Source organism: Hyperolius riggenbachi, chromosome 5 (genome assembly GCF_040937935.1).
Source record: "Hyperolius riggenbachi isolate aHypRig1 chromosome 5, aHypRig1.pri, whole genome shotgun sequence".
Classification (NCBI taxonomy): Eukaryota; Metazoa; Chordata; class Amphibia; order Anura; family Hyperoliidae; genus Hyperolius; species Hyperolius riggenbachi.
The window spans coordinates 356,101,815-356,117,309 of NC_090650.1; the positions used below are offsets into that span (position 1 = coordinate 356,101,815).

Genomic DNA, 15,495 nt, shown 5'->3' on the forward strand with positions numbered 1-15,495 from the left:
GGGCAACCTTGTTAATGGTCACGATTTTCCTGTATAAATCGTTGGTTGTTACGATAAAAAATGTCAGTTAAATAAATCATACAGGAGGCACACAAAGTGATATTTGTGAAGTGAAATTAAGTTTTTTGGATTTACAGAAAATGTGCAATAATTGTTGTTTAAATAAAATGTAGGCAGGTGCATACATTTGGGCACTGTTGTCATTTTGATTCCAAAACCTTTAGAACTAATTATTGGAAAGCTCAGTGACCCCTGACCTACATATGCAGGTGAATCCAATTATGAGAGTATTTAAGGGGGTCAATTATAAGTTTCCCTCCTCTTTTAATTTTCTCTGAAAAGTAGCAACATGGGGGTCTCAAAACCACTCAAGACAGATTGTTCACCATCATGGATTAGGGGAAGGATCCAGAAAGCGCTCTCCAAGATTTTAGCTGTCTGTTTCCACAGTTAGGAGCATATTGAGGAAATGGAAGACCACAGGCTTAGTTCAAGTTAAGGCTCGAAGTGGCAGATCAAGAAAAATCTTGGATAAACAGAAGCAACGAATGGTGAGAACAGTCAGTCAACCCACAGACCAGCACCAAAGACCTACATAATCTTGCTGCAGATGGAGTCACTGTGCATCATCACACTTTACACAAGGTGATCTGTAAGCGAGAGTGATGCAGAGGAAGCCTTTTCTCCGCTCACAGCACAAACAGAGCCACTTGAGGTATGCTAAAGCACATTTGGACAAGCCAGCTTCATTTTGGAATAAGGTGCTGTGGACAGATGTAACTAAAATGGAGTTATTTGGGCATAACAAGGGACGCTATGCATGGAGGAAAAACAGCACAGCCTTCCAAGAAAAACACCTGCTACCTACAGTAAAATACGGTGGTGGTTCCATCATGCTGTGGGGCTGTGTGGCCAGTGCAGGGGCTGGAAATCTTGTCAAAGTTGAGGGACGCATGGATTCCACTCAGTATCAGCAGATTCTGGAGACCAATGTCCAGGAATCCATGACAAAGCTGAAGCTGCGCCGGTGCTGTCCATGCTCGGAAGCCATCAAACCTGAATGAAGTACAAATGTTTTGTAAAGAGGAATGGCCCAAAATACCTTCAACCACAATCCAGACTCTCATTGGAACCTACAGGAAGCGTTTAGAGGCTGTAATTTCTGCAAAGGGAGGATCTACTAAATATTGATCTCATTTCATTTTTGTGGTGTCCTAATTTATGCACCTGCCTAATTTTGTTTAAACAATTATTGCACACTTTCTGTAAATTCAATAAACTTCATTTCACTTTTCAAATATTACTGTGTGTGTCTCCTATATGATATATTTAACTGACATTTTTCTATCACAACAAAAAACGATTTATACAGGAAAATCATGGCGATTAACAAAGGTTGCCCAAACTTTTGCATCCCACTGTATTTGTTTTGGTGATTAGCTGGTTAGTGTACTCTGCATTATGTTCCGGCCATTAGTTATTATTGATTGTGCTGTGATACGGTTACTGGTTCTCTGAGTGGATGTTGTAATATCACTGCTGGGTCACAATGAAGACATCCATGGAAACCTCTTGTTATGGCCACCAGACTGGCGTCCAGGCAGTGAGTTGGGAGGAATTCCTGTGTGCTTATGTACATATACTATCTTGTGCCAAGAGATGTTGCCAATAAGTAACTACTCTCACCTCTTTAGTCTCCGCCTTCATTCGACATAAACAGAATGAAAAACATCTCAATAGAATAAACATAGCTGAAATTTCAGCTACACTTACCGGTACATCTCGTTTTGCACTGCTGGACTCCCAGGTTCACATACTTGCCAAAACTGTATCTGCATGGAGTTTTTATGTCCCCCGTGTTTGCATAGGTTGCCACCACCAAAATTAAAATCTGCTCATTATAAATAAATAGCAATACTTTTGCGGTAAATCGCTTGCAATTTCCGCAGATGCAAGTGTGATCCCTCCCTAAAGGTCCATAGCCACAACACAATATTTTTGATGATTTTTTTTTTTTTTTTTCAACAAATGATCATTTTCTCATAACCTTGTTAAATGACTTCACCTGTGACAATTGTTCATATTGAATGACTGTCATGATGCATCAGCAGACGAGCGATTGTTTAGATCGCCATTGACTGTCACAAAAATTACTGCAATCGTTCAAATAATTGTTTACGCCTCAATCTTTGCTGTTTACGAAATCGCAGAAGATGCATCGGTAAACGATCGTTTGTCACTGCTGTTTGCTTGATGCATCTTGTAATGGATACTCCGCTTTAGTGTTGGTAAGTGTTCTGTATTATTCAATACAAGCTGAAGATCTAGCGTTGCTTGGGTATGTATTTTGTTGTTGTTGGGCTCAGAAACTTTTTCTCACCTTGACACACAGTCAGTCAATGACCAAGTTTGTGAGCTTTGGTGTCCTTCGCCTTAATAATGTGACAATGAAAGCAGTTTACATTTTCCCATTGAAATCATGCAGACAAATCTGATTGGCTGTCTGTGACTTTGCTCCCTTTTCTGAATTTGAACCCCATTCACCCAATTACGGACTAATTTTTGTCCTCTGCCATTAACAGTACAAGAAGCAATTTAATTATTCACTTTGAAAATCAATAGGGGATTTTAGATTGTCTGTCTGAATATTACCTTACTCCCAGTCGCCTAGTGGGCAAGTGTGGCAAGTTTGAGATCCCTGTTAAGGGCTGTGAACACTACAAGAGCTTTTTTAAAAACTCTTGCTAATGTTTTCCTATGAGTGCGTTCACATTGGAGCAATGTGATTTTATAAAAATCCCCCATGGCATTGCATTAGCAAGAGCTTTTAAAATCTGTAGCGTTTAAAAAGCTCTTGTAGTGTGCATCAGTCCTAAGAATGGTTGCAGTTTACATTTTCCCATTTAAAATGAACGGCTGAAATTTTATTGGCTGCTTTATGCTCCACCCGCTTTCCTTGACTTTTTAACCTCTGTTACCCAGTGACTAACTCTGTCTAGTTTGGGGACTCTGGCTTTATTACTGTGAGAATGGCAACCTTTTAAAATCTTCCCATATTTGCGAATGGATGCAATATGATTGGCTGTTTTTTGGAACCAACCAGGTGTGTGTGTGGGGGGGGGGGGGGAGGGGGTTGCGGGAAGGGAGGGGTTAGACCATCAGAACATATCTTTCTAAGTAGTATACCAAGTTTTGTTGAAATTGGGCAAGGCGTTTTTGAGTGATAGCGGCACTCACTCACACTCTTAACCACTGAAAGGGCACCTGAACTGAGTAAAATTATTTAAAATAAACTCGAGGTAACTTAAAATGAACATTACATAGTTACCTTGTCATCAGTTCCTCTCAGAAGCTCACCATTTTTTTCTGACAATGATATCTTCCAGTTCTGACAAAATTTTGTCAGAACAGAAATATATCAGTTGCTGTCAGTTATATATAAGCTGCTGTCAGTTATAGCTGAGAGGACAACTGATGTGCCAGGTAATGTCCATGTTTCCCTATGGCTCAAGTGGACGATGTTACATTTTAACAGTGTGCCGACCAGAAAGCGGTTATGGGTAATGGCCATTTTTAAAATGGAGGACGGAGAATTCCATAGCCCCCTTCCCCCCCCCCCCCCCCCCCCCCCCATTGACCAGGCTATTTTTCACAAATTAGGCCACTGCAGTTTTAAGGGCTCGCTGCAGGACCTGAAACTCAGTACACATGTGATTTACCCCCCCCCCCCCCCCCCACTTCATTTCCCAGCCCGCCCTCCCTCCCACCCCGCCAGCCAATCACCATGACCAGCTGTCAGCCTATGACAACCGATCACTCCTGTGGGTCCCAGGGGGACAGCCTTGTCGCACAGCTGTCCCCAGTACAGCCCTGCCGTCGATCGCAGCGCTGTACACTGTACTAACAGTATCGTATTAGCGATCGCCGCTGGGAGACTGATGATGGCGCGGAGCTCCGTCATTCAAGCTGAGATAAGCGTGCATCAGCACGCGTGATCTCCTGCAAAACACGCCCCCGAGACTGCACACCAAGCGGCGTTGGACAGTCCTGGGGCTGCCACTGTGTCCACGCCAATTGGCGTGGAGCGGTCGGTAAAAGGTTAAAGAGAACCCAAGGCAGTGTGTTAAAAAAAAATAAAAAAAAATAAAAAATAAACAGATTACCTAATGCATCTGATCTTCCGGATCCCGAGGCGCCACTTCACGCTGCTCCCTGCTGCTGTTTACCCGCCGGGTGAAGAAGGAAAAAAAATAATACTTTCCAAGATGGCTGCAACCCCAGAAGTACTTCCGGGTGTCACGGCACATGCCCGACTACAGTGCACGGGAAGGCCTGAGCTTTGGGCATGCTCAGTAGCTCCTCTCGTGCACTTTTTTTTTTCTGGAGTCAAGAACGCGGTGAATGGGGCGTTCCGGGCTCCTGAGAGGGTGTTCTGCAAAGGGAAAGATGCCTCTTCTGTTATTGAAATGTCAACGTTCTCCATGTCGGCAATTTGGGGGTGGGGAGGGGGTGATGCAGTGGCCAGGGGAACCATTGAAATAAGGAAAGTACACAGAGGCCTCTGTGTCAAATCACGGCAGACATTTTGCCCCAGGTACACTTTTAAAATCACAGTATTTGGTTTACAGCTTAGTTTACAGAACTGTAGTCACTTAAAATTGTACACCTGTGCAACATAATATTTTTTAATTGCCAGACTTTGGTAACCATATCTGAAAAGATTTTTCATGAGAAAAAAAAAACCTGTTGGTAGCAGATTTTTTTTTTTTTAAAAATGTGTAGCAAGGAATAAAAACTAATGGTGCTGGCATGTGTCTGCTGTGATTTTCATAAGCAACCTAGGATACCCCAGATCTCTAGTGCTTAATGTGCAAATCTGCCACATAGATCCATTGTGCACATTTACCATACTCTTCCAATGGAAGCCTGCTTTATTTATAGATCATTAGAGCACTGCAGTGAGGAATGAATTGTGAGTAGTGCATCTCATGGTCTCTAGAACTTCAGAAGCATGCAATCAGTATGATCATATGATAGATTTGTTATGCCTGGTGCACACCATACAATTTGCCGTCAGATAGATGGGTAGAATCGATAATTTTCGATAGGTCCGATCTGATTTCCAAACTTTCTTTTGAAGGTTTTTCTGATCACTTCTATACAAAATCGATTAGTAAAAACTATCGAAAATCAGATTGGACCTGTGTGAAATAATAGATTTCAGGGCAAAAGGCCTTGATTGGCTGGTCATGATCACATGCTTCTCCATGGATTTTACTACACATGAGCAACACTAAATTGAGTTTAGGGGTTCCTGAGGAAGAGATACAGTATATTCAGTCACTTAAAGGGAACCTGTACTGAGTAAAATTATTTAAAATAAACACATGAGGTAACTTCAAATGAACATTACATAGTTGCCTTGCCATCAATTCCTCTCAGAAGCTCACCATTTTCCTCTGACAATGATCCCTTCCAGTTCTGACAACATTTTGTCAGCACTGAAATATATCAGTTGCTGTCAGTTATAGATGAGAGGAGAACTGATGTGTCCATATTTCCCTATGGCTCAAGTGGCGATGTTACAGTTTAACTGTGTGCTGACCAGAAAGCTGTTATGGGGTAATGGCCATTTCAAAATGGAGGACAGAGAATTTAATTAATCACAGTGGACGAACAGGACGCAGGAGAGGAGAAAGAGATTGATAAGTAGAGTACACGGGAGGCAAGTATGACTTGTGCATGTTTATTTTGACTTTTCATTTTCAGTTCAGGTTTTCTTTAATAGTACCTGTTGTCATTTTTTGCTTGTTTGTTTCAGTTATGTTAACCTGACAGCTGAGAAACAGTAAAAATAATATTTCTTTATTTAGTGGTTTGCCAAGAGTCCAGTTTAACTATAATGATTATTGATAAAGTACCAACATATTATGTGGCACTGTGCAGAGTAAAAACAAACATTGGGTAAGAATACAATTGTATGCACAAAATATAGACATTGGTAGGCATACTAATTACAGTGATAAATTTAACATGATAAACAAAATGTTTAGCAATTTCCAATACACAAAAGGATGAGAGAGCCCTGCCCTTGTGTGCTTACAATAAGGAATAGAGAGGAAACAGGAGTTGGGATAATATACAAGGCAGTGTGTTTTAAGGTTATATTTAGTAACCTTTAGTAATACAACTTAGCCAGAGTTTGTAGAGGAATGGCTTACGTAGAATGTACGTTAGAATGGATGTGTTTTGAAAGGGCATTCCAGAGGAGTGGTGAGGCGCTTGAGAAATCTTGTATATGGGAATGTGAGTGGATGATTTAAGAGGAGGACAGAAGAAGGTTGTATGCAGATTGTAGATTGCGGTTACGGAACCAGCACAATTGGCAGTGCAAAAGGTTTGCATTCATCAATATAACCACTGATGCGTGGTTAGTGAATAGCGTTCTTCACTGTTCTCAATTCTAGAAGAATCTTAGTGAATCATCCAGTTTCATTGTTGGTCTACATTAGTGATGGCTAACCTTGGCACTCCAGCTGTGGTGGAACTACAAGTCCCATGAGGCATTGCAATACTCTGACAGCTCTAAGCATAACTCGGGGAGGCAGAGGAATGATGGGATTTGTAGTTCTGTAACAGCTGGAGTGCCAAGGTTAGCCATCACTGGTCTACATTCTCCAGATTCCATGAATCATGACCGTTATTATTATTATTATTATTGTGGTTGTTGTATATGAGACAGATTATGCTGTACAATAGAGGTTACAAAGCAGGGATGAGCTCACGAGTGCTAACGAGTAGTGAGCTAGTGAGCTATTCGAATTCGTCATTAACATTGGCTTGATTGCCTCAGGTGTGCGGCTGGGAGACGAGGGGTTACTTTCCCACAATGCCGCCGGCTACTATGCGTATCACGTCTTGCACACGGCCTATTGGATGCGTTGCAAGACTCACTAGCACGCACTTCCTCCTTCTGGCTTGAAGGAGGAATTGCGCGCTAGTGAGTCTTGCAACGCGTCCCATAGGCAAGACGTGATACGCATAAAAGCCAGCGGCATTGTGGGAAAGTAACCCCTTGTCTCCCAGCCGCACACCTGAGGCAATCAAGCCTCATTTTAATGATGAATTTGACTTGCTCACTACTCTTGAGCACTCGTGAGCTCATCCCTGTTACATATACATAGTGCATAGAGTTACCTGAGCAATAGGGAATACAGAAAATGCACAATCACACACAGTAGCATAGTTTCATTTAATGTTAAAAATGACAAAAATAATATGTCTGTGATTTTGTACTCGCTTCACCAGTTAAAATGTATTAAATGTATTAAATTTTTACACATGAGTGTTTGTTTCAGAGCAAGGGAAATGAAAATGCACAAGACAGGGATAAACAAAGGACCTACATGTCAAAAGAAAACATTCCCCCAAACAGTCACTCCCAAAGAGAAGCTTCACTGGTGAAACAATCCACAGGTAAGCTCTAGATGTGTGTGTATCCCTAGAGATAGAAGTTCTGCTGTTTTTTTTTTTTTTTTTTTTTTTTTTTTTTTAACAAGTGGAGGCAGATCCTATTTTTAACATTAGGATCTGCTTCCTGTGCTAAGCGGAGCTTAAAAAAAAGGCATGAACGGGTAAGTTTTTTTTAAGCAAGTGTGAACTGGCCCTTACTTCTAATTCTCTGGCATGTGTTCCCTGTGCTGATGAAAAACGTTTTCTGAAACAGTGGTGGAAGAGGGGTGATGGAAGAGTCTCTCTCACCACCCCTCTTCCATTACCCAGTGGTGCTGTAATGCTGACACCATCTTCTACCCCCCAATCACAGGTCATATCAATTGCCATGTGCAGGTACCTATGCAAGTAGCGTAGCGCACAAAGTGCAATTCGGGTTACTTGTTGCTTGTCTAGCTAGCAATGCACACTTAACCACTTAAGCCTATCTGGACGAACATTCTCGTCCAGATAGGCTGCGCGTACTCCTGCCGGCCGCGCTTTCCCCGCTGCCGGCCGTTAGCCCAGCGATCAATGAATGGGATTATAGAAGCCCCCTGCAGAAAAGTGTTTTTTTCTGAGTTAAAAAAAGTTTTCCGTCCTCCTAATGCTTGTGATCGTACGCTTCCAGGACTTTTTGACCTTGTGGCCAAATAGTAAAACTACACCCACATCCATTTTTTATTAAATAAATACATTTTTTTTTACATTTAAAATTAGCTGTTTACCTTCCATGCCAAAAATTACCCAAATAAAAATTTTAATAAAAAAATAAAAAATAAAATTACAATTAAAAAAACAAACAAAAAAAAAGTTACCTAAGGGTCTGAACTTTTTAAATATGCATGCCAAAGGAGTATATTAATATAATTTTTTTAATTTATGAGCTTGTAAATGGTGATGGACGCAAATTGAAAAAAAATGCACCTTTATTTCCTAAATATCGGCGCCATACATTGTGATAGGGACATAATTTAAATGGTGTAATAAGCGGGACAAATGGGCAAATAAAATGCATGGGTTTTAATTACGGTAGCATGTATATTTCAAACTATAATGGCCAAAAACTGAGAAATAATGATTTTTTTTCCATTTCTTTCTTAATATTCCTGTTATAATGGATTTAGAATAAATTAATTCTTAGCAAAATGTATCACCCAAAGAAAGCCTAATTGGTGGCAGGAAAAACAAGACATAGATCAATTCATTGTGATGAGTAGTGATAAAGTTATTGGCAAATGAATGGGAGGTGAAAGTTGCTCAGATGCAAAAAATGAACAACCCTGTGGGCTTAAAGAGACACTGAAGTGAGAATAAATCTCGCTTCAGAGCTTATATTCAGCAGGGGCATGTGTGCCCCTGCTAAAACACTGCTATCCCCTGGCTAAACGGGGGTCCCTTACCCCCCAAATCCCCCCCCTGCAAAATCCACAACCAACTTGGTCGTAGATTTTGCTGCTCTTGAGGCAGGGCTAACGGCTGCAGCCCTGCCTCACAGCGCCGTCTATTAGCGGCGCATCGCTGCCTCTCCCCCGCCCCTCTCAGGGAAGGAAGACTGAGAGGGACGGGGGAGAGGCGGAGATATGCGCTGACAGACGCGCGTGGAGGCAGGGCTGCGGCCATTAGCACTGCCTCACCAGGAATAGATCCTCGGACACCACAGAGGGGATTTGGGAGGTAAGGGACCCTCGTTTAGCCGCGTGATAGCGGCGTTTTAGCAGGGGCACACACGCCCCTGCTGAATATAAGCTCTGAAGCGAGGTTTATTCTCGCTTCAGAGTCTCTTTAAATAATAGTAAATAAACATAACCCACCCCGCCCCTGCCGAAAGTGTGCCAAATACAGGCAATTCCTGTAATTTTTATTGCTCTCCTGTGCTCATTTCATTCTTAATTTTTCATTTTTATCCTGTCTAAACTCCAAGATGGCCACCATCTGCTTCCGGGTCAGTGTCACTGCGTGTAAAGTTCTCCATCAAATAATGTGTGCAGGGATATAATAGGAAAAAAACCTGCAGACATAGACACACAGGCACAGTTACTTTTACTTATTCCAGTAATACCAAAGATAAGCACATCTGCTTCTGCATTTGAGTCAGTGTCCCTGTATGTTACTGGCTCAGATTGGGAGAGATAAGTGTGTAACCCAAGCCTGGACACTAATTAGCTGGGTAGATAAATCTGTTTCCTGAGCTGCTTCTCCCATCACAGGCACTGCTCTCTGTGATGCCATCCTGTGCACAGATAGGGAGAACACAAGCAGTGAGGGGGGGCGGGCTTGAGCAAACTGCTCTCTCAGATAGGGAGCACACAGGCCGAGAGGGGGACGGGCTTGAGCAGACTGCTCTCACACATAGGGAGAACACAGGCAGAGAGGGGGACGGGCTTGAGCAGACTGCTCTCACAGATGGGGAGAACACAGGCAGAGAGGGGGGAAGGCTTGAGCAGACTGCTCTCACAGATGGGGAGAACACAGGCAGAGAGGGGGGCAGGCTTGAGCAGACTGCTCTTACAGATGGAGAGAACACAGGCAGAGAGGGGGGCAGGCTTGAGCAGACTGCTCTCACAGATGGGGAGAACACAGGCAGAGAGGGGGGCGGGCTTGAGCAGACTGCTCTTACTGCTATAGAGCTTCCTGATAAAGCAGCCGACTGAGAGCTCAGTGGGGGGTTTTTACATGGGGGATTACAAGCTCACAGGGCAGATCAGAATGAAACAGGCAGCAGGGTAAGTGTCTCTTCTTACATCCTATTAGTATATAGTATTAATTAAAGCAGGTTGCTTCGTCTCTGGTACACTTTAACCTAACGTGAATTGTGCTATACTGCTTGTGCAAGTATCTGTAAAATGTCATTGTGCTGTCTCATTGAGGTGAATGGAGAAGGGATGGCGGTGACAGCAAGGAGCATGGTTCTGGTAACAGGATCGCTTGGGAATGTGAGAGGGGACTTGTTAGTCCAAAGAAAAGGAAAACTATGCAGCATCACAGCCCACATGCTGAGATAGTAGGCTAACAAAAGAAACTAAAGAGGGCTTAAAAGAAACAAAAACCCTGAATAGCAGAATACTTGCTTTAAAGGGAACTTTAACTGAGAGGGATATGAATGTTTCTTTTTAAACAATACCAGTTGCTTGTCAGTCCTGCTGATCTCTTTAGCTGCAGTAGTGGCTGAATCACATACCTGAAACAAGCATGCAGCTAATCCAGTCTGACTTCAGTCAGAGCACCTGATCTGCATGCTTGTTGAGGGGCTGTGGCTGAAAGTATTAGAGACACAGGATCAGCAGGCGAGTCAGGCAACTGGCATTATTTTAAAAGGAAAAATCCATATCCTTCTCAGTTTAGGTTCCCTTTAAAAAAAAATAAAATAAAAATGCATGTCCTTGTTTCCCATCGCTGTACTTGCCATTGTGTTAGCTGTTGACAACCGTGTACATTCCTTACTGATCCAGACTGTGTTAGGCCACATTAAGGAAAAGTGAGTTTGTGTTGCAGTGGTTGATAATTGTATGTTTTATAGATGCCAGCTATGGATTAAGTTTGCCTCTCGGGGAGGAGTATGAGCGAAAGAAGCACAAATTGAAAGAAGAATTGCGCCGAGATTACCGTAAATACCTCAGTCAGGTAAGAATTAGCAGTGGAGCTAACGCATCTACTTTCTCAGTTACAGCTAATGCTTTGCTTAGGGGCATTGTAAGTTCTATATAGTGTTTACTGATATTTGCCCCTGAGAGTAGCTCTTAGTTAACTGTCCCTAACTGAATCATGTACATAAAAAGTTTAGGATGCAGTCATTTCTCACATTAAAGGGGAACTGAAGAGAGAGGTATATGGAGGCTGTCATGTTTATTTCCTTTTAGACAATACCAGTTGCCTGGCAGCCCTGCTGATCCTCTGCCTCTAATACTATTAGCCATAGCCCCTGAACAAGCATGCAGCAGATCAGGTGTTTCAGTGGTTCAGACTTATAAGTCTGATCTGACAAGACTAGCTGCATGCTTGTTTCTGGTTTTAATCAGATACTACTGCAGAGAAATAGACCAGCAGGGCTGCCAGGCAACTGGTATTGATTAAAAGGAAATAAACATGACAGCCTCCATATACCTCTCTTCAGTTCCCCTTTAAGATCTTGGCACTGAGATTTGTCAACATGGAGAAGGTCAATAGGTCAAACGTCCTCTAAGGTTTGAGTGTCCTTTTTGGGATTACTATAAGCGTTTTTTTTTATTTATTTTTTTTATTAGCGCATTTTGGCCATCAGCGCTTTCTGAGAGCTTTTTTAAGAATGCTCCCATTGACTTACATTAAAATTGTGGTAAAATCGGAAGCACGGTAAAATCACGAGATTTTACTACGATTTTAATGTGTCTGAGCCCTTAGGAGAGTGTTTATGTGAGCGATCGGTAAGTGTTCAGGCTGGTTTCAGGCTTTATGTTAGTGTAAATCTAAAGCTGGCAGATTTTTACCGGCAGAATCGATCAAGCTGATCAAATCTGTCAGCTATAAGTGATGCAACGAGCCTCATCTATCATCATTTAGATCGATTTGCTGCAAAAATCAATCTGAATATGAGTGGATGGTAAACTTTAATGGATCAATGCAGCGGTTGATCGACAGCTATATATTGAATAATGCAACACTGCAGGTCGACAGGTTTTCAATAGATTTCATGGGGAAATCTATTAAAAATTTGTATGCAGTTTATGGGGGGTTTCAACCCCTTTCTGATCAGATTCAGATCAGAGAGGGATTGATCTGTTTGCTACATTGGGTGGCAATCTAAATGTGTTTCCCACCTTAACCTTTTAACAGCCACATAAAGTAAAACGTTATGTTGCTACATAAAGTAAAACTTTGTTGCTGCAGGGCAGCATTTTTCCTGCCGCTGTGCAGGGCGAGGCCTCCCAGAGCGCCCTGTCTGAAAGGGGTGGCAGACATTCGATGGCTGTAGATAAATTGATCAGGGGTGCCTCCCTTAGCTGCGGAGGGCCTCGGTGCTGTGCGGACGGTTCGACCAGGAGCTTTGGAGGTCTCCTTATTAAAGCAGACCCCCAGATGCAGCGGCGAAGATGTTAGTTTGCATGTTTAGACCTGCGTTTTGCAGGTTTAGTCTAACGTTCATTCTGACAACATGGGAAGTGTAGCATGATAGGGCATGAAGAGCTTGCTGGGCAATAATATCGCCCAAGCGAACTCTTTACCACCCAGGGGAGTGTTCAATTCAATTGCATTTGGTGATGCTCCCGTTGCCTGATTTAAGAGCGCTTATCGCTGCCGAGATTGGTAATCGGATATGGCCCTATTTTGTGCAATATTTGAGCCACTTTATCATTATACTAAGGGAAATGAAGGAGCTCAGATGATGTTTAAACTGTGTTACAAACAGTTAAAATAGAAAGGGTGAGGTGGCTTAACTCAATGACGACAAGATCAGATAATGACAATATGCACTTGACAACGCGTTTTGTTGGTCTCAGCCCACTTTCTCAGGCCGAATACAGTGCCAGAGTTCTCTATAGCCAGGACTGAAGGTACTTCTAGAATAAAATGATGTTATTTTGCATTTGTGTCTGCAAGTGAATGCATCATTCAAATAGATGACAAGACAATATACTCTGTATAGCGCTGCAGAAGATGTTGGCGCTTTATAAATACTAAATAATAATAATAAAAAAGATAACATCCAAACAAGGATCAGCTATATAAAGCTGGCACCCCTACAATGAGCAGAAATAAAAATTCTATCACGTTTGGTTAGTGTCACATTTATGCCAATTTATGTTGCAAATATAAAGATATGTGCTACTTTCATTTTGAACGTAATAGCAATTCTTTTTCCCAGATGATATCACCCAGCCAACCTACAACAGTGCATGGACTTTACACCATTGTTGGGCAGTGCAGTGTTTGTGCCCGTTTGTATTGCAAAAGTTATCATCCTATCTTTTATAGTTTTTGGGATATTTATGTTTTTATAAAGATTAAAAGTTCACTTCAATAAGAAGGCAGCACAAATCTTCATTTTTGCAGCATAAATAGGCACAGATGTAGCACCAACCAAACATGGATTTTTTTATTTGTGCCGATTGTAGTGAAGGCAGCTCGATAATGAACCACATTTTCAAGACCTTGCAATACCAGTCACAAAGTTACAATTTGAAACTAAAGCGGAAGTGTGTTTGCAGCCTGATAAAATATATTTCTCTTTGCTCATATCCAGAGACACAACAGTTACAGCTAGTCTTTACAAAAATATGGAAACCCTGCATACATTAAAAAAAATAGTGATATACTAAAAAGTATAATGTAAAAAAATAAAAGCCTTTGTCTTCCACTGTAAAACTACAGAAAATAAAGTTAAAATGCTTGTAAGTGGTTCCAGGCTTGTGATGTTGGCTGTAGAGCACTCAGTCAGACAGCATAGCTTCATTTTTCTCGACAGCATTTCAAACAAACACAGTAAGGTCACTTCATACTGATTGGTTTGTGAATAGAAGCAGCACTGTGATGATGAGGCGTTACTGTGGACTCTTCTTGGATGGAGGCTCATGGTGTACAATTATCAGCACAGTACTTTCCTTTCGTCTCACAAGTCTGTGTGTATATAGGCAGTGCGGATTCCAGGACATGGATTGTTATTTGAACTGTGATTTCTGTTTAATACCTTATAGTAATCATGTAACTGGATTAAATTGTGTTTGTCTGGATTAGCACCGCTGTATACTGTATGTATTGCCAGCTGTAATAAAGTAGCTGCTTTGCAGGAATGTTTCTAATGCCTTTTTTTAGAGCACGGATAACGCATAGACTCTCTCTTGTAATAGTATGCTATATTTTCCTGACTTTCAGGGAAATGCTCAGGTCAAAAGAAAGGTAGGAGCCCTGTTTTCTGTGTCGGTCAACATTGTATGTAAGTTTAGACGCAACGCTTGTGTGAAGCACTATAGATGCAACGCTTGTGTGGAGAACTAATCAACATCCCCCTTCCCCCCCCCCCCCCCCCCATTAATCATTTTATTCTCAGTAGCTGCATTTGATTTAGTTTGCCTTGCTGCCTGGCTTAGAGATTGCAGAAGTGTCTTCATGCTGCTAGTTGAACAAGATGCAAGAATTGGGATGCTGCTCTTTATATTTTATTTGCAATTTGCATTCAATCATCCATAGAAGACAACGTGTCATCATGAACTGTACATGAATTGATTGATCCTGAGACTGGTAATGCTAATACTGGCTATCCCATGCCTTTGTGCTTCATACAGTCAGCTTGTCCCTTTCTCATCCATGATTTAAGTCCCTGTCAGCATATCTTTGCCACTCGTAGCATCCTATAATGGAGCTGGGCCAAGTAGTTTCCTCAAGTGACACACAAACTCCCAGCTGAAACTGGAGCTGGGAAATCATGATAGAAACCATAGTTACAGGCATTGTGGATGTGGCATGAAGGTGCTGCACAGGGAAGTGATGTTTGCCAACTATCTAAACCAAGTGGCATGTGGTAAACAGTATTCACAATGCCAGTTTGTTTTTATGTAAGGAAAAATGTCAAATCAGTAAGGCCCAAGTGGTGACAGGTTCTCTTTACATATGCTCTGCTTTTGACAGTAAGTGTCAGTCGGTTTTACTGTTATGCCTTCTAGCTGCATGATGGAAACTGTGCTCTGCTTGCCTGCTAACACATCAGTGTGCTAATTGATTATTCTTATTAAAGGACAGCTGTAGTCAGAAGAATATGAAGGCGGCCATATTTATTTCCTTCTAAACAATCCCAGTTGCCTGGCAGCCCTGTTGATCTGTTTGGCTGCAGTAGTGTCTGAATTACACCGGGAACAAGCATGCAGCTAATCTTGTCAGATCTAACAATAATGTCAGAAATACCCGATAAGCTGTATGCTTGTTGTCTTGCTGATCCTCTGATCAGCAAGACTGCCGCCAGGCAACTGGCATTGCTTAGAAGGAAATACATATGGCAGCATCCATATCCCTCTCGCTTCAGTTGTCCTTTAA

At 41.9% G+C, this 15,495-nt stretch overlaps 1 protein-coding gene across 2 annotated transcripts in view; it reads left to right on the top strand.

Moving 5' to 3' along the window:
- CSPP1 (centrosome and spindle pole associated protein 1) overlaps positions 1–15,495 on the top strand; it is a 106,813-nt gene that overhangs the window by 19,558 nt on the left and 71,760 nt on the right. The window contains exons 2-4 of one of the 2 annotated variants that reach the window (XM_068237464.1): positions 7,359–7,476; positions 11,012–11,115; positions 14,341–14,364. In XM_068237464.1, coding sequence (XP_068093565.1) covers positions 7,407–7,476; positions 11,012–11,115; positions 14,341–14,364 — 198 coding nt within the window. In that variant the 5' untranslated portion in view covers positions 7,359–7,406. The remainder of the gene's footprint in view (positions 1–7,358; positions 7,477–11,011; positions 11,116–14,340; positions 14,365–15,495) is intronic. The other variant, XM_068237465.1, reaches the window with a different exon arrangement.